At 42.6% G+C, this 15,408-nt stretch overlaps 1 protein-coding gene and 1 non-coding gene across 4 annotated transcripts in view; both read left to right on the forward strand.

Annotated features, from left to right (window-relative positions):
- The first annotated feature begins 7,926 nt into the window (after positions 1-7,926).
- On the forward strand, positions 7,927-7,998 carry trnaa-cgc. The gene has a single exon. It is a non-coding gene; the product is annotated as a tRNA-Ala (tRNA).
- A 6,014-nt stretch (positions 7,999-14,012) lies between these two features.
- nfe2l2 (nuclear factor, erythroid 2 like 2) overlaps positions 14,013-15,408 on the forward strand; it is a 34,439-nt gene continuing 33,043 nt past the window's right edge. The window contains exon 1 of one of the 3 annotated variants that reach the window (XM_033023869.1): positions 14,013-14,148. In XM_033023869.1, the coding sequence (XP_032879760.1) occupies positions 14,104-14,148 (45 nt within the window). In that variant the 5' untranslated portion in view covers positions 14,013-14,103. Of the gene's footprint in view, positions 14,149-14,524; positions 14,606-15,408 lie in introns of those variants that run through there. The other 2 variants (XM_033023870.1, XM_033023872.1) reach the window with 2 other exon arrangements.

The raw sequence follows: 15,408 nt of genomic DNA on the forward strand, positions 1-15,408 counted from the left end.
TGAATATGGGTGCTGTCTGTATGGAGTTTGCTCCTTTTCCCTTTGATCGCATGGGTTTTCTCCGGGTGCTCTTGTTTCCTTCCACATTCCAAAGGTGTGCAGGAACCTATTTCAGACCCAACCCAGAACGTAATATTTTCCTTTTGTCCAGAGAACCTGTCTGACCTGTTGAGTTACTCCAGCTTTTTGTGCCTATGTTCAATTTAAACCAGCATCTGCAGTTCCTTCCTACACACATAATACTATACGATAGAACTTTATTAATCCCAGGAGGGAAATTGTGTGTGTGTGTGTGTGTGGGTATATATATTATATACACACACACATATATTTATATAGTGATATACTCGTATATAAATATATACCGTTTTGTTTTCTCGTTTATAACATTGTTTACAGAGTACTATGTTTAGATATTCTGTTGTGCAGCTGCAAGTAAGGATGTCATTGTTCTAACTGGGACGTGAGAGAATAAAACACTCTTGACTCTTGACTTACTCCGCTAATGTGTGGGATAGAACTAGTGTACGGTTGATCGGTGGTCGGCATGGACTCGGTGGGCCGAAGGGCCTGTTTCCATGCTGTATCTTTAAATTAAACTAAAAATACTAAAACCAGAAGGAGTCTAAAGAAGGGTGTCTACCCGAAACGTCACACAATTTCTTCTATCCAGAGTTGCTGGCTGATCCCTCGCACAATTAAAGCATGGAATAGTCTTCATCCTACCATAGTTACCCAGACACAACTAAATTTAAGGTACCTTTTCTTTCTCCAAGAACCCTTTTTTGCTTACGTCCAAGTCAAGAGTCAAGAGAGTTTTATTGTCATGTGTCCCAGATAGGACAATGAAACTCTTGCTTGCTGCAGCACAACAGAATATGTAAACATAATAGTGAACAGGAGATAAAAGTTCAGTGTGTTTATATACCATAGACCATATATATATACACAATAAATAAACAGATAAAATGCAATAGGCTGTTATTGTTCAGCCCTCCACCACCTCCAGTTTAAATTCAATTTAGAATATTTATGGAGGACCAGGAAACCAGAAGCAAGAGTTACTCCAGGGAGTTACTCCAGATCCAGGGTCAGGGAGTGATTCTGCGTTGGTTTTCAGCGGTCGCGGCGAGGCGGCGACCGGACAGCAATGGTGGCCAGATCTCCCACAATTCAAAGCGAGGGAGAAAGTGCCCAGCGCCGACCAGTTGCCGTGGCAGTGCGCATGCGCAGGGCTGTCGATGATGTGCTGCCCGTGGTTGTGCGCATGTGCAGGGGGAGGATTTGCCGGCGGATGAGGAGCGAGCGGATACGGATGGCGGACGGAGACGGAGATTGACAGAGAGAGAGAGATAGAGAGGGGGGCCCGCCCAGAGTTGAACGGCAGGTGTCCTGCCTTGGCCGGAGGCCGCCTAGATTTCGAGACCCTAGGCTTCAGCCTATGAAGCCTAGTGGTGAATCCGGATCTGCGAGGCCCCCCTAGATCTCGAGACCCTAAGCTTAAGCTTGTCAAGCTTAAACGTAAATCCGGCCCTGGCTCATTGGCCCCACTTCCATTCTTTTTTCCTCTCACGTCCCAATCAAATCTTCCTAAACCCCCCCCCTACCTCCAGCCACCAACTATTCTCCCACCATCCATTTAGAGACTCAACATGTGTTAGTTCAATGGAAGTGGATAATCCCACATTTCCGTTTACATTATACTCAACGTCATGTCGTCAACCATATCCTCTTGAAGCTTCATTGCATTGAGGCTGCGTTCCCACTCGGCTTCAAGTCATCGTCAAATATAAATATTACCTTTGATCCATTCAGCCAAACAATTTATATAGATTGTGAATGGTTGGGGCTGAAGGTCCCATTTTTTACAAATCACTGTTAAACAGTTCTCAATACCATCACAATTTCACGTACTCAAACCTTTTTTTACTAATTTCCTGTTTGGGACCTTATTGAAAGCATTCTTTATATATTAATACAGCCAGTCCATTGTTTCCCTTCCGTCTAGGATTATTATGCACAAGCACTTAAAACGGGGAGCTGAAGGGCTTGTTTCCATGTTGTGGGACTCTATAGTTAGGCTTAATCACCTCTTATTTGATATTGTCATTTTATGAGTGTCTATGGTTGACAAAACATCCTGTCCATGGAGGCACTGCCCCTCACATTTGCCAGAATAGATTGCAACATCAGCTACACTTTATTAGCTTTTGTGACAAACAGCAAGCATAAATTACTTAAATTGAAAAGAAATTGCCTCCTGTTCCCTTGGAAGTCTCTTGATCTCTGGGAAACCTTTGCTGCATGTTTCATTTAAAGCTCAAACAATTTCCAAAGACTTCAGTCATGATTCAAGAGAGTCAAAATTTTAGTTTCACATTAAGAGCAGTTTTACAGAGCACACTAAATTATAAACCCGCACATCTTTTGGGATGCGGACATCTTCAACCTCTTATTACTGAGGTCTAACGTTCCTACCTGCTTTAAAAGGACATCAATGATATCAGTGCCCAAGAAGAGTAAGGTGATGTGCCTCAATGACTACCGACTGGTAATGTCCATGGTGATGAAGTGCTTTGAGGGGTTGGTTATGGTGCATAAATTCCGAGTTACATAGACTTGGCGACATCGTTTTTGTCTTTGCAGTATTATTGTTTGTTTTTGCGTATATATATATATGTAATATATATTTAACTTCATTCGTTGTTTATTAGTGTTTACAGAGTACTATGTTTACTTATCGGTTGTGCCGCTGCAAGTAGGAATTTCATTGTTCCGTTTTGGGACATATGACAATAAAACACTCTTGACTCTTAATTGAGGGCTCCAATGAAATAATGCTTCTGGTGAACCACCATTTTTAATATATCAGCAACGTTGGCTTCTGACCAAATCAGGCCACCCTCTGGAGCTCTAAGAGCCAACTATGCCCCCAAGCAGTTTCCTATGCCATTGGAGTGACCATCAGCAGCTGGACATTAGGGACTGGTCAAGACACAGCATCATCTCGTCCAATCCATACCTGTAGCGTGTACAACTGACATAACGTTTAGATTAAAAAAGACACAATGTGCTGGAGTAACTCAGCGGGTCAAGCAGCCTTTCTGGAGGAAAAGAACAGGTGATGTTTCAGGTGGATCCTTCTTCAGACGTCAGTCAGACATTTTATTTATTTTTTTATTAACCAACATCTGTAGTTCCTTGATTCTATTTAGGTTTAGTTTATGGGCAATCATTCTGTTCTTCCTACGTAGCAAATGCACTCGCTTATGAAACCTCACAGCCAGAAGTTCTAGGCTAAAGTAACATATGTGAGGGTGGCAGATCAAATAAACATGAGACGAACAGCAGGGGCTATCCAGTAGCTGACTGTAAGGTCGGCCCCATTTCCTCCCATTAATAAATAATGAATGATCACCCATGCATGCACCGTAAGACAATCTCTTGACAATAAGTTGTATTCATTTTGGACTTGTCCCTCACCACGTTTATTGCTTAAAGCAGGATTCAAGTTTGATCACATGCTTTGAAACAGTCAAAATGTGGGCAATCACTGCATTCATTTTGAAGAGGAGTAGAAGTGGGCAATAAATGGCAAATAATAGATTGATATTCATGAGAGAAAGCTGATCTGCAAATGCTTCAGTAGTGACAGAGCACATCAAACTAAACTGAATTTATTTGCAATGTGTCTGGGGCCAATCAATATTTTCAATTACTGGCAACTACTGGTGGCAATGGGGAAAGCACGGTTATTTTATTGTTTTGCTGTAATGGTTTTAATTATTTCTAAGTTTTCGGAAAATCAGATTTCCTCCTCTTCTCTCCTGAACTCATTGACTGCTGCTATCATATAATAAATCCACAGAACTATAGAGGTTGTTACTCTTTGCTGGAGCGATGTTTAGCTAATCCAAACCTGAATTTCTTTTTTGAACTACTGAAGTTCTTCTAGTGAAGATACTCTCATTGTCTGAAGAAGGATCCCAACCTGAAACATCACCTATCCTTTTACTCCAGAAATGCTGCCTGACCTGCCTGAGTTACTCCAACATTTTGTGTCTATTGTGTATAAATCAGCTTCTGCAGTACATTTTTATTACTCTCATTGTGCTGTGGCATGGGAGGTTGCAGAATTTAGAACCAGTAATGATGAAGAAATGGCAGCCATTTTCAAATTGGGATCATGTGTGACTTGGAATGGAAACTACAGTGGATGGCATTGCCACTCACCTTCCATCTTTGACCTTCTTGTGTACAAGCAAACGACTGGAGAGCATTTTCTGGATGGCTGGACTACAGCAAAAACACATTCTGGTGAAGGACCGGTCGTTGGGTTGCCAATCCAGCTTGGACTTTGTCTCGAATGTTCAAGAGCCTCTCGGATCTGCTCTCAGCCAGGCTAGTGCAGGATGTTTCACCATGCTCTTCATATGCGCATGTTCAAAAACATTTGCAGCATCAGCAGGTGAGTCACTTACTGGAGGATACACTGCCTCTGACTTTTGCTTGTGGCCACAGCATAAATGTGGCCGTTCCAAAAGCCAAGTGCTGTGGGCCCATTTGGTGGAAGGAGCACACCACTCACAAACTAACTACTTGTGCATCCCATCTGATAATTCCTGCTCTATCTGGAGGAATATCCATAATGGCAGATTTCCTTCCATGAAACAGCATTGGTGAGCCAACTGGGTTTTTACTACAATGTCATAGTTAAACAGCATTGAAATAGGCCCTTTGACCCAAATTGTCCACGCTGATCAAAGTGCACCATGAATTTGTCCCATTTTACAGCATTTGGCTCATATCCCTCCAAATATTTCCCATTCATGTGCTTGTCAAACGTATTTTAAATATTGTAATTATAATTACCTTTACTACCTAGTTGGGCAGTGCATCCCATATACCCACCACTGTCGGTGTGAAAAATGTCCCTAGGTTCCCTTTAAATGTTCCCCCTCTTACCTTAAACCTATTGCCTCTAGTTTTAGACATCCCTACCCTGGAAAACGGCTGTAACTGTCTACCCAGTCAGTGCCCCTCGTGACTTTATAAATCTCTGTAAGGTCACCTCTCACGTACTTCACTCCAGGTAAACCAGTCCTAACCTATCTAGTCTCTCATAACTCAAGCTCTACTATCCCAGCAACATCCCTGTGAATCTTTCCTGCACCTTCTTTAGCTTTATCACATCCTTCCTACAGTAATGTGACCAGAACTGAACACAATACCCAACTAACCAATCCCCGTCTACTGATACTCTCCTCCGCCTAGCGGAGCTGGTCCTTACCCTTAACAACTTTTCATTTGACTCTTCCCATTTCCTCCAAATCCAAGGCGTAGCTATGGGCACGCGCATGGGCCCAAGTTATGCCTGCCTCTTTGTCGGGTATGTCGAACAATCCTTGTTCGAGGCATACCATGGCCCTATCCCCGAACTGTACCTCTGCTGCATCTACGACTGCATTGGTGCTACCTCCTGCACCCATACAGAACTGACTTCATCCATTTCACCACTAACTTCCATCCGGCACTCAAATACACCTGGACCATTTCCGACATCTCCCTTCCGTTTCTGGACCTCACTATCTCCATTGCAGGTGGCAGACTACTGACCAACATCTACTATAAACCCACTGACTCCCATGGCTATCTGGACTACACCTCTTCCTACCCTGCTTCCTGTAGAACTCCATCCCCTACTCCCAATTCCTCCATCTACGCCGCATCTGCACCCAGGATGAGGTGTACCAAACCAGGGAATAGGAGATGTCCTCATTCTTTAGGGAAAGGGGGTTCCCCTCTTCTACTATAGATATGGCTCTCACCAGGGTTTCTTGTATAACCCATAACTCTGCTCTCACTCCCCATCCCCCCACTCGTAACAAGGGCAGAGTCCCCCTTGTCCTCACGTTCCACCCTACCAGCCGTCAAAAACAACAAATAATCCTCCGACATTTTTTCGCTACCTCCAACGGGATCCCACCACTGGCCACATCTTCTCATCTCCTCCCCTTTCGGTTTTCCGCAGAGACCGCTCCCTCCGTAACTCCCTGGTCAATTCATCCCTTCCCACCCAAACCACCCCCTCTCCTGGTACTTTCCCTTGCAACCGCAGGAAATGCTACACTTGTTGCTTTACCTCCCCCCTCGACTCCATCCAAGGACTAAAGCAGTCTTTCCAGGTGCGGCAGAGGTTCACCCGTACCTCCTCCAACCTCATCTATTGCATCCGCTGCTCTAGGTGTCAGCTGCTCTACATCGGTGAGACCAAGCGCAGGCTTGGCGATCGCTTCGCCGAACACCTCCACTCGGTTCACAATAACCAACCGGATCTCCCGTTGGCTCAGCACTTCAACTCCCCCTCCCATTCCGAATCCGACCTTTCTGTTCTGGGCCTCCTCCATGGCCAGAGTGAGGCCCACTATAAATTGGAGGAGCAGCACCTCATATTTTGCTTGGGTAGTTTACACCCCAGCGGTATGAACATTGACGTCTCCAATTTCATGCAGTCCTTGCTTTCTCCCTCCTTCCCCTCCCCTGCCCAGTTCTCCCACAGCCCACTGTCTCCGCCTCTTCCTTTCTTCTTCCCGCCCCCCACCCCCCACCCCCACATCAGTCTGAAAAAGGGTCTCGATCCGAAACGTCGCCTATTTCCTTCGCTCCTTAGATGCTGCCTCACCCGCTGAGTTTCTCCAGCATTTTTGTCTACCTACAATACTCCAAGTGCACTCTCACCCATATTTCATACATCTGCTACATGACATCCCAAATTTTGTACTCACTGCCCCAATCCATTGTCAAGTGTGCCATATGCCTTCTTCACCATCCTGTCTACTTGTGTTGCCACTTTCAGGAAACCGTGTACTTGTACCTGGAGGTCCTACTCCACCTCCACAGCCCCTGCCACTTCCCATGTAAATCTTACCCTTGTTTAACTTTGAGACAGCTAACGTTTGGAAAACCCTTCATTAACTCATTATTTTTACTTGTGTTCCACTGCCTCAGATGAATAGTTTCAACATTTATAATTTGGAGGAATGGGAGACTTGGGAATATCTTTTTTGGACTGCTGCTTCGTTCGTGTACATATCTTAAACTGCAAACATAACGATTTGTGGAAAACAGTCATTTGAAACGTATCCAAACAATTGAGAACATGAATTTCAACCACAACGTGGTTGAAAAATACACTTAATAGTATCCATCTTTTGACTCTTGAATGCAGAAAGCCTCGGCAGCATTGGTGAATATATCGACGCTGAACCAGTGGCGAAATTGCCAGGTCGTTGGAATTTTGTTTTGTTTTTATTTTCTGACGCATTAAAAGTAACCAATAAGTTGAATTGTTGGTAGTACACTCGGCTGAGAGATGGCCAGTTTTTATTTCTTTAGGCAGAACTCTTCACCCAGGGTTTATTTTTCTCCGTACTTTCAGCAATTCACAACAACTTGTAGTTACGATACGATAGAACGATCGGTATATTCAAGCTCAATTTATAATAGGACTTTAGCACGTCGATTGCGAATAATGTGACAGGGAGATTGTTGACGAGAATTAACAACTCAACTGTTATTCTTGCAACAACAAAAAAACACACGCTTAAAAACAAAGTACACCCATACGGATCAAGTATTTTCCAAAAGTCACGAAACGATTCTAAGAGTTTCACTGTAACTTTCTGAAGCTGGAAGCAGCACTGTTTGTATTACACGCAGCAAAAGCACATTTAGAAACAAGGAACTGCACACATACTCTCAGGGCTAATGAAAGGATTGGAAAAGATTTGCACAAACAGTAGGATATAACAGATGCCACCGAATTTACTCCAGCATTTTGTGTCTATCTAGTTACAAAGAGCACATTGCTTAAACATAATTCAAGGGTGTTAATAAAGTGGGTTTAGAACTCCTGGAAAAGTAGGAGGGGATGTAGCTCAGTGGTAGAGCGCATGCTTCGCATGTATGAGGTCCCGGGTTCAATCCCCGGCATCTCCACTGGTTTTATTCAACGTTACGTTGCTCAAGGAAATACAGCAAAGATATCAACTGTTTGGAGCGATATATGTGCATTTACTTACGATGCCTATTGCAGTAGATGTTATAAATTGTTGATTTCAATTTGTTATTCACAAGGAATAACGAGAGTAAATTAAATTAATTTTATTTTCCTTCGCCTGAACCTAGATGCTGATACCGTGACAAATGTAACGCTCAGTCACTTTCCTTGTAGATGTTCCTTGTTTAGTAGTGCATTTTCATTTTATGGAATGTCTGTGCGTTTAACAATGAAACAATGTCAGGGCTAATGAGACACCAAAAGGCTCTGCAAGATCGTTATGAAACAACCAGCTAGTTAACAATATCTATTTGGGTGATAACACTTTCATTTTTAGATCGTCATAATCACCATTTTTTTTCTGCCCATTTCGTTATTGTCCCAAAAGTTCACAGACGCAAAGTGCTGGAGTAACTTAGTGGGTTAGGCAGCATCTCTGAAGAACATGTATAGGCGATGTTTAGTGTCAGAGCCCTTCTTCAAGCTGATTGTAATGGGGGGAGAAAGCTGTAAAGGAGGAGGGGGCATTCAAAGCCTGACCAGTGGATGTACAGTGGCCTCCATAATGTTTGGGACAAGGACCCATCATTTATTTATTTGCCTCTGTACTCCACAATTTGAGATTTGTAATAGAAAAAAACACACGTGGTTAAAGTGCACATTGTCAGATTTTATTAAAGGCCATTTTTATACATTTTGGTTTCACCTTGTAGAAATTACAGCTGTGTTTATACACAGTCCCCCCATTTCAGGGCATCATAATGCTTGGGACACATGGCTTCACAGGTGTTTGTAATTGCTCAGGTGTGTTTAAATGCCTCCTTAATGCAGGTATAAGAGAGCTCTCAGCACCTAGTCTTTCCTCCAGTATTTCCATCTCCTTTGGAACATTTTATTGCTGTTTATCAACATAAGGACTAAAGTTGTGCCAATGAAAGTCAAATAAGAAATTATGAGACTGAGAAACAAGAATAAAACTGTTAGAGACATCAGCCAAACCTTATGCTTAGCAAAATCAACGGTTTGGAACATCATTAAGAAGAAAGAGAGCACTGGTGAGCTTACTAATTGCAAAGGGACTGGCAGGCCAAGGAAGACCTCCACAGCTGATGACAGAAGAATTCTCTCTATAATAAAGAAAAATCCTCAAACACCTGTCCGCAGATCAGAAACACTCTTCAGGAGTCAGGTGTGGATTTGTCAATGACCACTGTCTGCAGAAGACTTAATGAACAGAAATACAGAGGCTACACTGCAAGATGCAAACCACTGGTTAGCCCCAAAAATAGGATGGTCAGGTTACAGTTTGCCAAGAAGTACTTAAAAGAGCAACCACAGTTCTGGAAAAAGGTCTTGTGGACAGATGAGATGAAGATTAACTGATATCAGAGTGATGGCAAGAGCAAAGTATGGAGGAGAGAAGGAACTGCCCAAGATCCAAAGCATACCACCTCATCTGTGAAACACGGTGGTGGATGTGTTATGGCGTGGGCATGTATGGCTGCTGAAGGTACTGGCTCACTTATCTTCATTGATGATACAACTGCTGATGGTAGTGTCATAATGAATTCTGAAGTGTATAGACACATCCTATCTGCTCAAGTTGAAACAAATGCCTCAAAACTCATTGGCCGGCAGTTCATTTTACAGCAAGACAATGATCCCAAACATACTGCTAAAGCAACAAAGGAGTTTTTCAAAGCTAAAAAATTGTAAAATTGTCAAGTGGCTATGTCAACCACCTGATCTGAACCCAACTTAGCATGGCTTGTATATGCTGAAAAGAAAACTGAAGGGGACTAGCCCCCAAAACAAGCATAAGCTAAAGATGGCTGCAATAGAGGCCTGGTAGAGCATCTCCAGAGAAGACACCAGCAACTGGTAATGTCCCTGAATCACAGACTTCAAGCAGTCATTGCATGCAAAGGATATGCATCAAAATACTAAACATGACTACTTTCATTTACATAACATTGCTGTGTCCCAAACATTATGGTGCCCTGAAATGGGCATAAACTGTATGCTGTAATTTCTACATGGTGAAACCAAAATGTTTAAAAATGGCCTTTATTAAAATCTGACAAATTGCTCTTTAACATGTGATTTTTTTTCTATTACAAATCTCAAATTGTGGAGTACAGAGGCAAATAAATAAATGATGGGTCTTTGTTCCAAACATTAAGGAGGGCACTGTAGGTGAGAGGGTGTGGACAAAGACTTGAGATAAAAAAAAGGAGACAAAAGGTTGTCAGGTAAGGAGAAGCCAGAGGTAGCCATTGAAGAGGACAGGGGAAGGGGGAGGAGCCGATGTAAAATTATGCCATATAAGGAGCACCAAATGCAGTAGATGCAGTTGGAGGAAGTACACGTGAACCTCTGTCTCACCTGGAATGGCTGCGGGATGGATGTGAGGGAAGATATAGGGACAGGTGTCACATCTCCTTCATAATCATTCATTTTTCTGTGGCCTCCTTTATATCGGCAAGAGCAAGTGTGGACCAGGTGACCATTTGCCTAACACTTGCGCTCGGTCCACCCAGGCTCACTTGTTGCTAACCATTTTAACTCCCCTATCCATTCACATGATGACCTTTCTGTCCAAGGCCACCTCCATTGCCAGAGAGAGGCCACACACAACCGAGAGGAACAGGACCTCCTATTCCAGTTGGGTAGCTCACAACCCAATGGTATAAACGCTAATTCTCCATTTTTAGGTACCCCCCTCTCCTCCCCCCTTTATTTTCAGCTCTCTTCCTTGTGCCCACCAGGGAAGATACCCATTTTTCACACTATCCTGCCCGCCACCCTCTTTCCCCCTCTGCATCTCCTTCTACCTATTGCCCTTTGTCTGGCTTCACATTTCACTCCTCTTGTCTCCTTATCTTGCATTGTTTTGTCTCCTGTTTATCTCAAGCCTTTATCCATCCATTACCCAATTAACCCCCATTTCTTTTCCATCTTCCTCTTCATCTACTACAATCAGTCTGAAGAAGGATCCTGCACACCCCTCCTTATATATAAGGTCCAAAACTACTTAATATACTCCAAATGTGATCTGACCAATGCATTCTAAAGCCTCAGCATTGCATCTCTGCTTTTATATTCTAGTCAAAACTAGAAACTACCGATTCAACTTGCAAATTAACCTTTTGGGAATCCTGCACCACCACTCCCAAGTTTCCTTGCACCCATTCTGAATTTCTGAATTCTCTCCCGATTTAGAATATTGCCTACCTCTTTACTCCTATTACCAAAGTGCATGACCACATACTTTGCTACCCTGTATTCCACTTGCACACTCTTCCAACTCATTAACATCCTTCTGCAGACTCCCTGCTTCCTCTACACCACCTGCCCTCCACCTATCTTCACATGCGCAAACCTGGCCACAAAGCCATCTATGCCATCCTCCAGATAATTAATGTCACACGTGAAAAGTTGAGGAGCCAACATTGACCCTTGTGGAACACCACTAGTCACCGGCAGCCAACCCGAAAAAGCCCCCTTTATTCCCACCCTTCTGCAATTCAGCCAATCTTCTATCTATGTTAGTATCCTCCCCCTTATATCATGGGCTGTCTTCTTGTTTAGCAGCCTCACGTGCAGCACTTCATCAAAGGCATTTCTTTTCAAGCTCATCTCTTGTTGCACATTTGGCCCACACTCTCAGGCCACCAAGGAGTAAGAGGTCTGTGGATAACAAAGACTTGATGTGTGGATGAGTGAAGTAAACCATCGGAAATACATTTCTGAGGACAGCCCACACCAAATGCTCTTGAATTCAGTGGTGCTAGTGGATAATGTACTGGCTCAATTAAAAACAGCATGTTGGAAGTGCTTTGCAGATCAAGCACCTTTTTGAAAAGAAAGGGAAGTTAACATTATTCTGTTTTCATCTCAATTTTTTCAGCAGCTTCATTCAGTCAGTTTTTTTTTGTTTTAATTCATTAGCTCAATTCTAACAAAATATGGAACAACTACATGTGCCACTGTAATAACCAGCCCTTACTGGTATTGTCACTTGAAATACATTTCATATCATCATTAGTGTAGTTAAGAAGCACAGTCTTCTGTTGATAGTTTTCTCTCCAGCTGCTAATCTACTGGGTTCCAGGGGCTGGCCAATTGCTAATCAGCTGGCAGCAGAGTTCCTGCATCCCTTGAGATAACTAATAACTAACGCATAATTAAGAGTAAGTTCACTCATGCTTCGCACCCACATGAAAACTGCATTTGAAAAACAAGCCCCAATCTCTTCACGTTTCTAAGAGGTTCACAAACGATCCAAACCAATTGTCAGCCAGTCTGGCCCATGTACCTTGAACAGGAACAAAGAACCGAACGCAAGTGCAGGGTTCATCATTTGAGCATTAGTCATTATTTAGTGACATTTTGGTTGATCTTCTACGTCAACTAAGAATGTAAAATATAAAATAAAAGTATTAGAAAAAGCGAGGTGGCTCACTTACGGCAAGATTGAGTATGATCGTCTATTCTAAGTCCACATTCTCATATTCTCCATGTTCCTTTTCACTGTACCTCCGTGCACGTGACAATAAACTAAATTAAACTAAATTAAATCTTTGTCTCCCTAATGTTCGAAGAAGTCAAAATTTTCGCCTCAGATGGATACACAATCGAGCTCCACAGCACCAGGGAGGCAAAGAGGGGAGGGGAGGGGGTGGGGTGAGTGGAGAGTGCAGATGGAAGTATACCAGTGATTAATTAATTAAATTCTTACTCGTCTGCATATCCTCTGTGCAACATACAATTTAATTTAGATTCCATTTGGTGATATGAATCAGGAGTAGGTGAAGTAATGTCTAAGTTGTATTTAGTTCGTTTAACTAATTCTGAAATTACTCAAACAGTAAATATGTTTTTTTTAATTAAAAATGCGACTGCAAAAATAAAACAATGCAGATTAAATAAAGCAAAATTCAAAATATAATTTCATAAAATAAGTAAACTATCCTATTTTCAATGAAACCACTAATGTTGCATCAGGCTTGAGGAATTGTCATGTTTTCAGAAGGACGTCATTAAAGCGGGGGATTTTTTTGTTCGAGAATAATTTCCAGTTGTTGAGGAAGGTTCTGAGACCGCTGTGTGGGCGGGCCAGACATCATGTGATTGATCGGATTGTGTGAAAATGCCGAAGAAGATTAAAACAATTTAAATGAAATACTGCATTTAATTTCAAATCATGATAGGCATTCATCGCCTAAATTAATTAAATCCAAACCTGATTGATTTTAATTCGTTGTCACTATGTTTTCCAACGGTGCTGAAAACTAGAAATATCTAAAGTACTTCCGCGTGTTATTACATTTACGTAATTCTTTACAAAGTTATGTAAGTAATTGTAAATCTTCAATTACATATGATGTACAAGTTTTTAACGCATCTAGAGTGGCAACAAATGTTGATAAATTCACAAAAAGCTGGTGTAACTCAGCGGGTCAGATTTTTGTGTTCCAGCTTTTTGTGTCTATCTTCGGTTTAAACCAACATCTGCACTTCCTTCCTCCACTTCCACTTATATAATTTCACATATCCTTGAAACTCGAGTTCACTATCACGCAAAATTATTTATGCTTTGCTTCCTAAACAGTGTTCATGAATGAGAAATGTGCAGGACTTCATTTATTAATGAAGTTAAGCTTCGAGATGGTCAGAAGACCCAAACTGCGATTTGTTTCATTGCATTTAAACTTTTCCAAGTTTGCGTGCGTGGACCTTGTTACAAATGCGGCGGATCACACTGCGGCCCGGTCGAGAGATGGGACTTGCAAGCATTGAGCGGGTAGATGGAACGGTGACGGAGCCTGGGGGGCGGTGGGCGGGGCCCGGCTGCTGATTGACACGTGGCGTCGACCTGTTGCGTGGGGTGACGGCGGGCTGACGTCAGGCGGTGGGCGGGGCTTGGGCCGAGGCTGGCTCTGCCCTGGGACTTGCGTCAGAGGCAGTGGAGCAGTCAGCGCGAACGCACGTGATCACTGGTCCCGGGCAAAGTGGCAGCAACAGCAGCAGCAAGGGCAAGGATGATGGAGATTGAGCGTCCGCTGGCGCAGCAGCAGCAGCAGCAGGTAGTGCCACCCCTCACTCTCCATCCCTCCCCCCTTCTCTACCTGTCAAAAGCAGCGAGTACCGCATGTCAGCATCATCGTAGGGGCAGAAAACATCCAGGCAAAGTGGTAAACTTTCAGACAGTTCCCTGTCGCTAAAACGAATCCAATTTTTTTTTAAACACAAAACTTGTAGCTATCATTCTTTTGGTTCAAGTGATTTTGACTGATGTTTTGAGGTGGATGCTATTGCCCTCCCTGTGCCTTGCAATTCTGGTCAATGGTTTTATTCCCTGGCCCATCCACTCCCCCTCTTACGTGAATGCCAAACATTAGAGCGTGGGCGTTCACCAAGAGCGTTATTTCCGATCCTGCGCCAAACTTATTACAATTGTGCTAAGTCATTCCAGGGTATTGATAAGGGAAGGTGTTTCATAAGGTTGCCTCTGAGGACAGTGCTTTGGTTCGTCCTATAATGGTAATGTTAGTGTCTCGCTTGGGTACAGCGTTTGCAGTCTTGTGATTACTGTGAAACGCTTGTGTCCCCGAGGGGGGGGATTCCAGCTGATCTCAGTGTGATCCTGCTTCCGCCCACAAGCTTTTACTGTAATTGAGTGGCAGAAGTCCAGAATGGCTGGTGACAGACAATTTTGCCTGGAAAAGTTGGTTCTTACTTAGTTGTCTTTATAAGCAACTGCAAGGATGTTTTTTCAATTTCTGCTCATTTTTTTCCCCTTTTAAACTTGAAGCTTTTCCTCTAATACGAGCCTCGAACGAGTATCACCTTAATTTCTTACACAATCCCAATTTAGTGAGCATTTGTATGGACCCTTAGTATGGGTCACAGCGTTTGTGAAGAAAATATTTTTTATTGGAAGTAAATGATTAATGGTTGGTGTGAAACATTAGCTGTATGTTGAAAATCGCGAGCTAAAATCATTGGCGCTGGACCCACTTTTTTTACTGTGAGGTGTGAAAGACCGTTGTTCATAATGCGAGCTTATATCTGGAGATGTGTCTTTGGTGGAAAACTGCTTGTTTTTTCCAATTCTGATTGTTGTTTTCGTATTAGGTTCTTATATTTACAAATATTTTTGCAAAGAATGAAAGCAGATAAAATAAATAAAGTAAAATAAAAAAATATAAAGACAACTATGCAGATAAAATAAAATCGATATAAATGGATATACAGTATTCACATTCTGAAAATGACAACCTAAAATTGTCTTCCTCCAACCTAAAATTGTCTCCATTAATTTTGTTTGTGCACTTGTGACGTTT

Source organism: Amblyraja radiata, chromosome 7 (assembly GCF_010909765.2).
Source record: "Amblyraja radiata isolate CabotCenter1 chromosome 7, sAmbRad1.1.pri, whole genome shotgun sequence".
Taxonomy (NCBI): Eukaryota; Metazoa; Chordata; class Chondrichthyes; order Rajiformes; family Rajidae; genus Amblyraja; species Amblyraja radiata.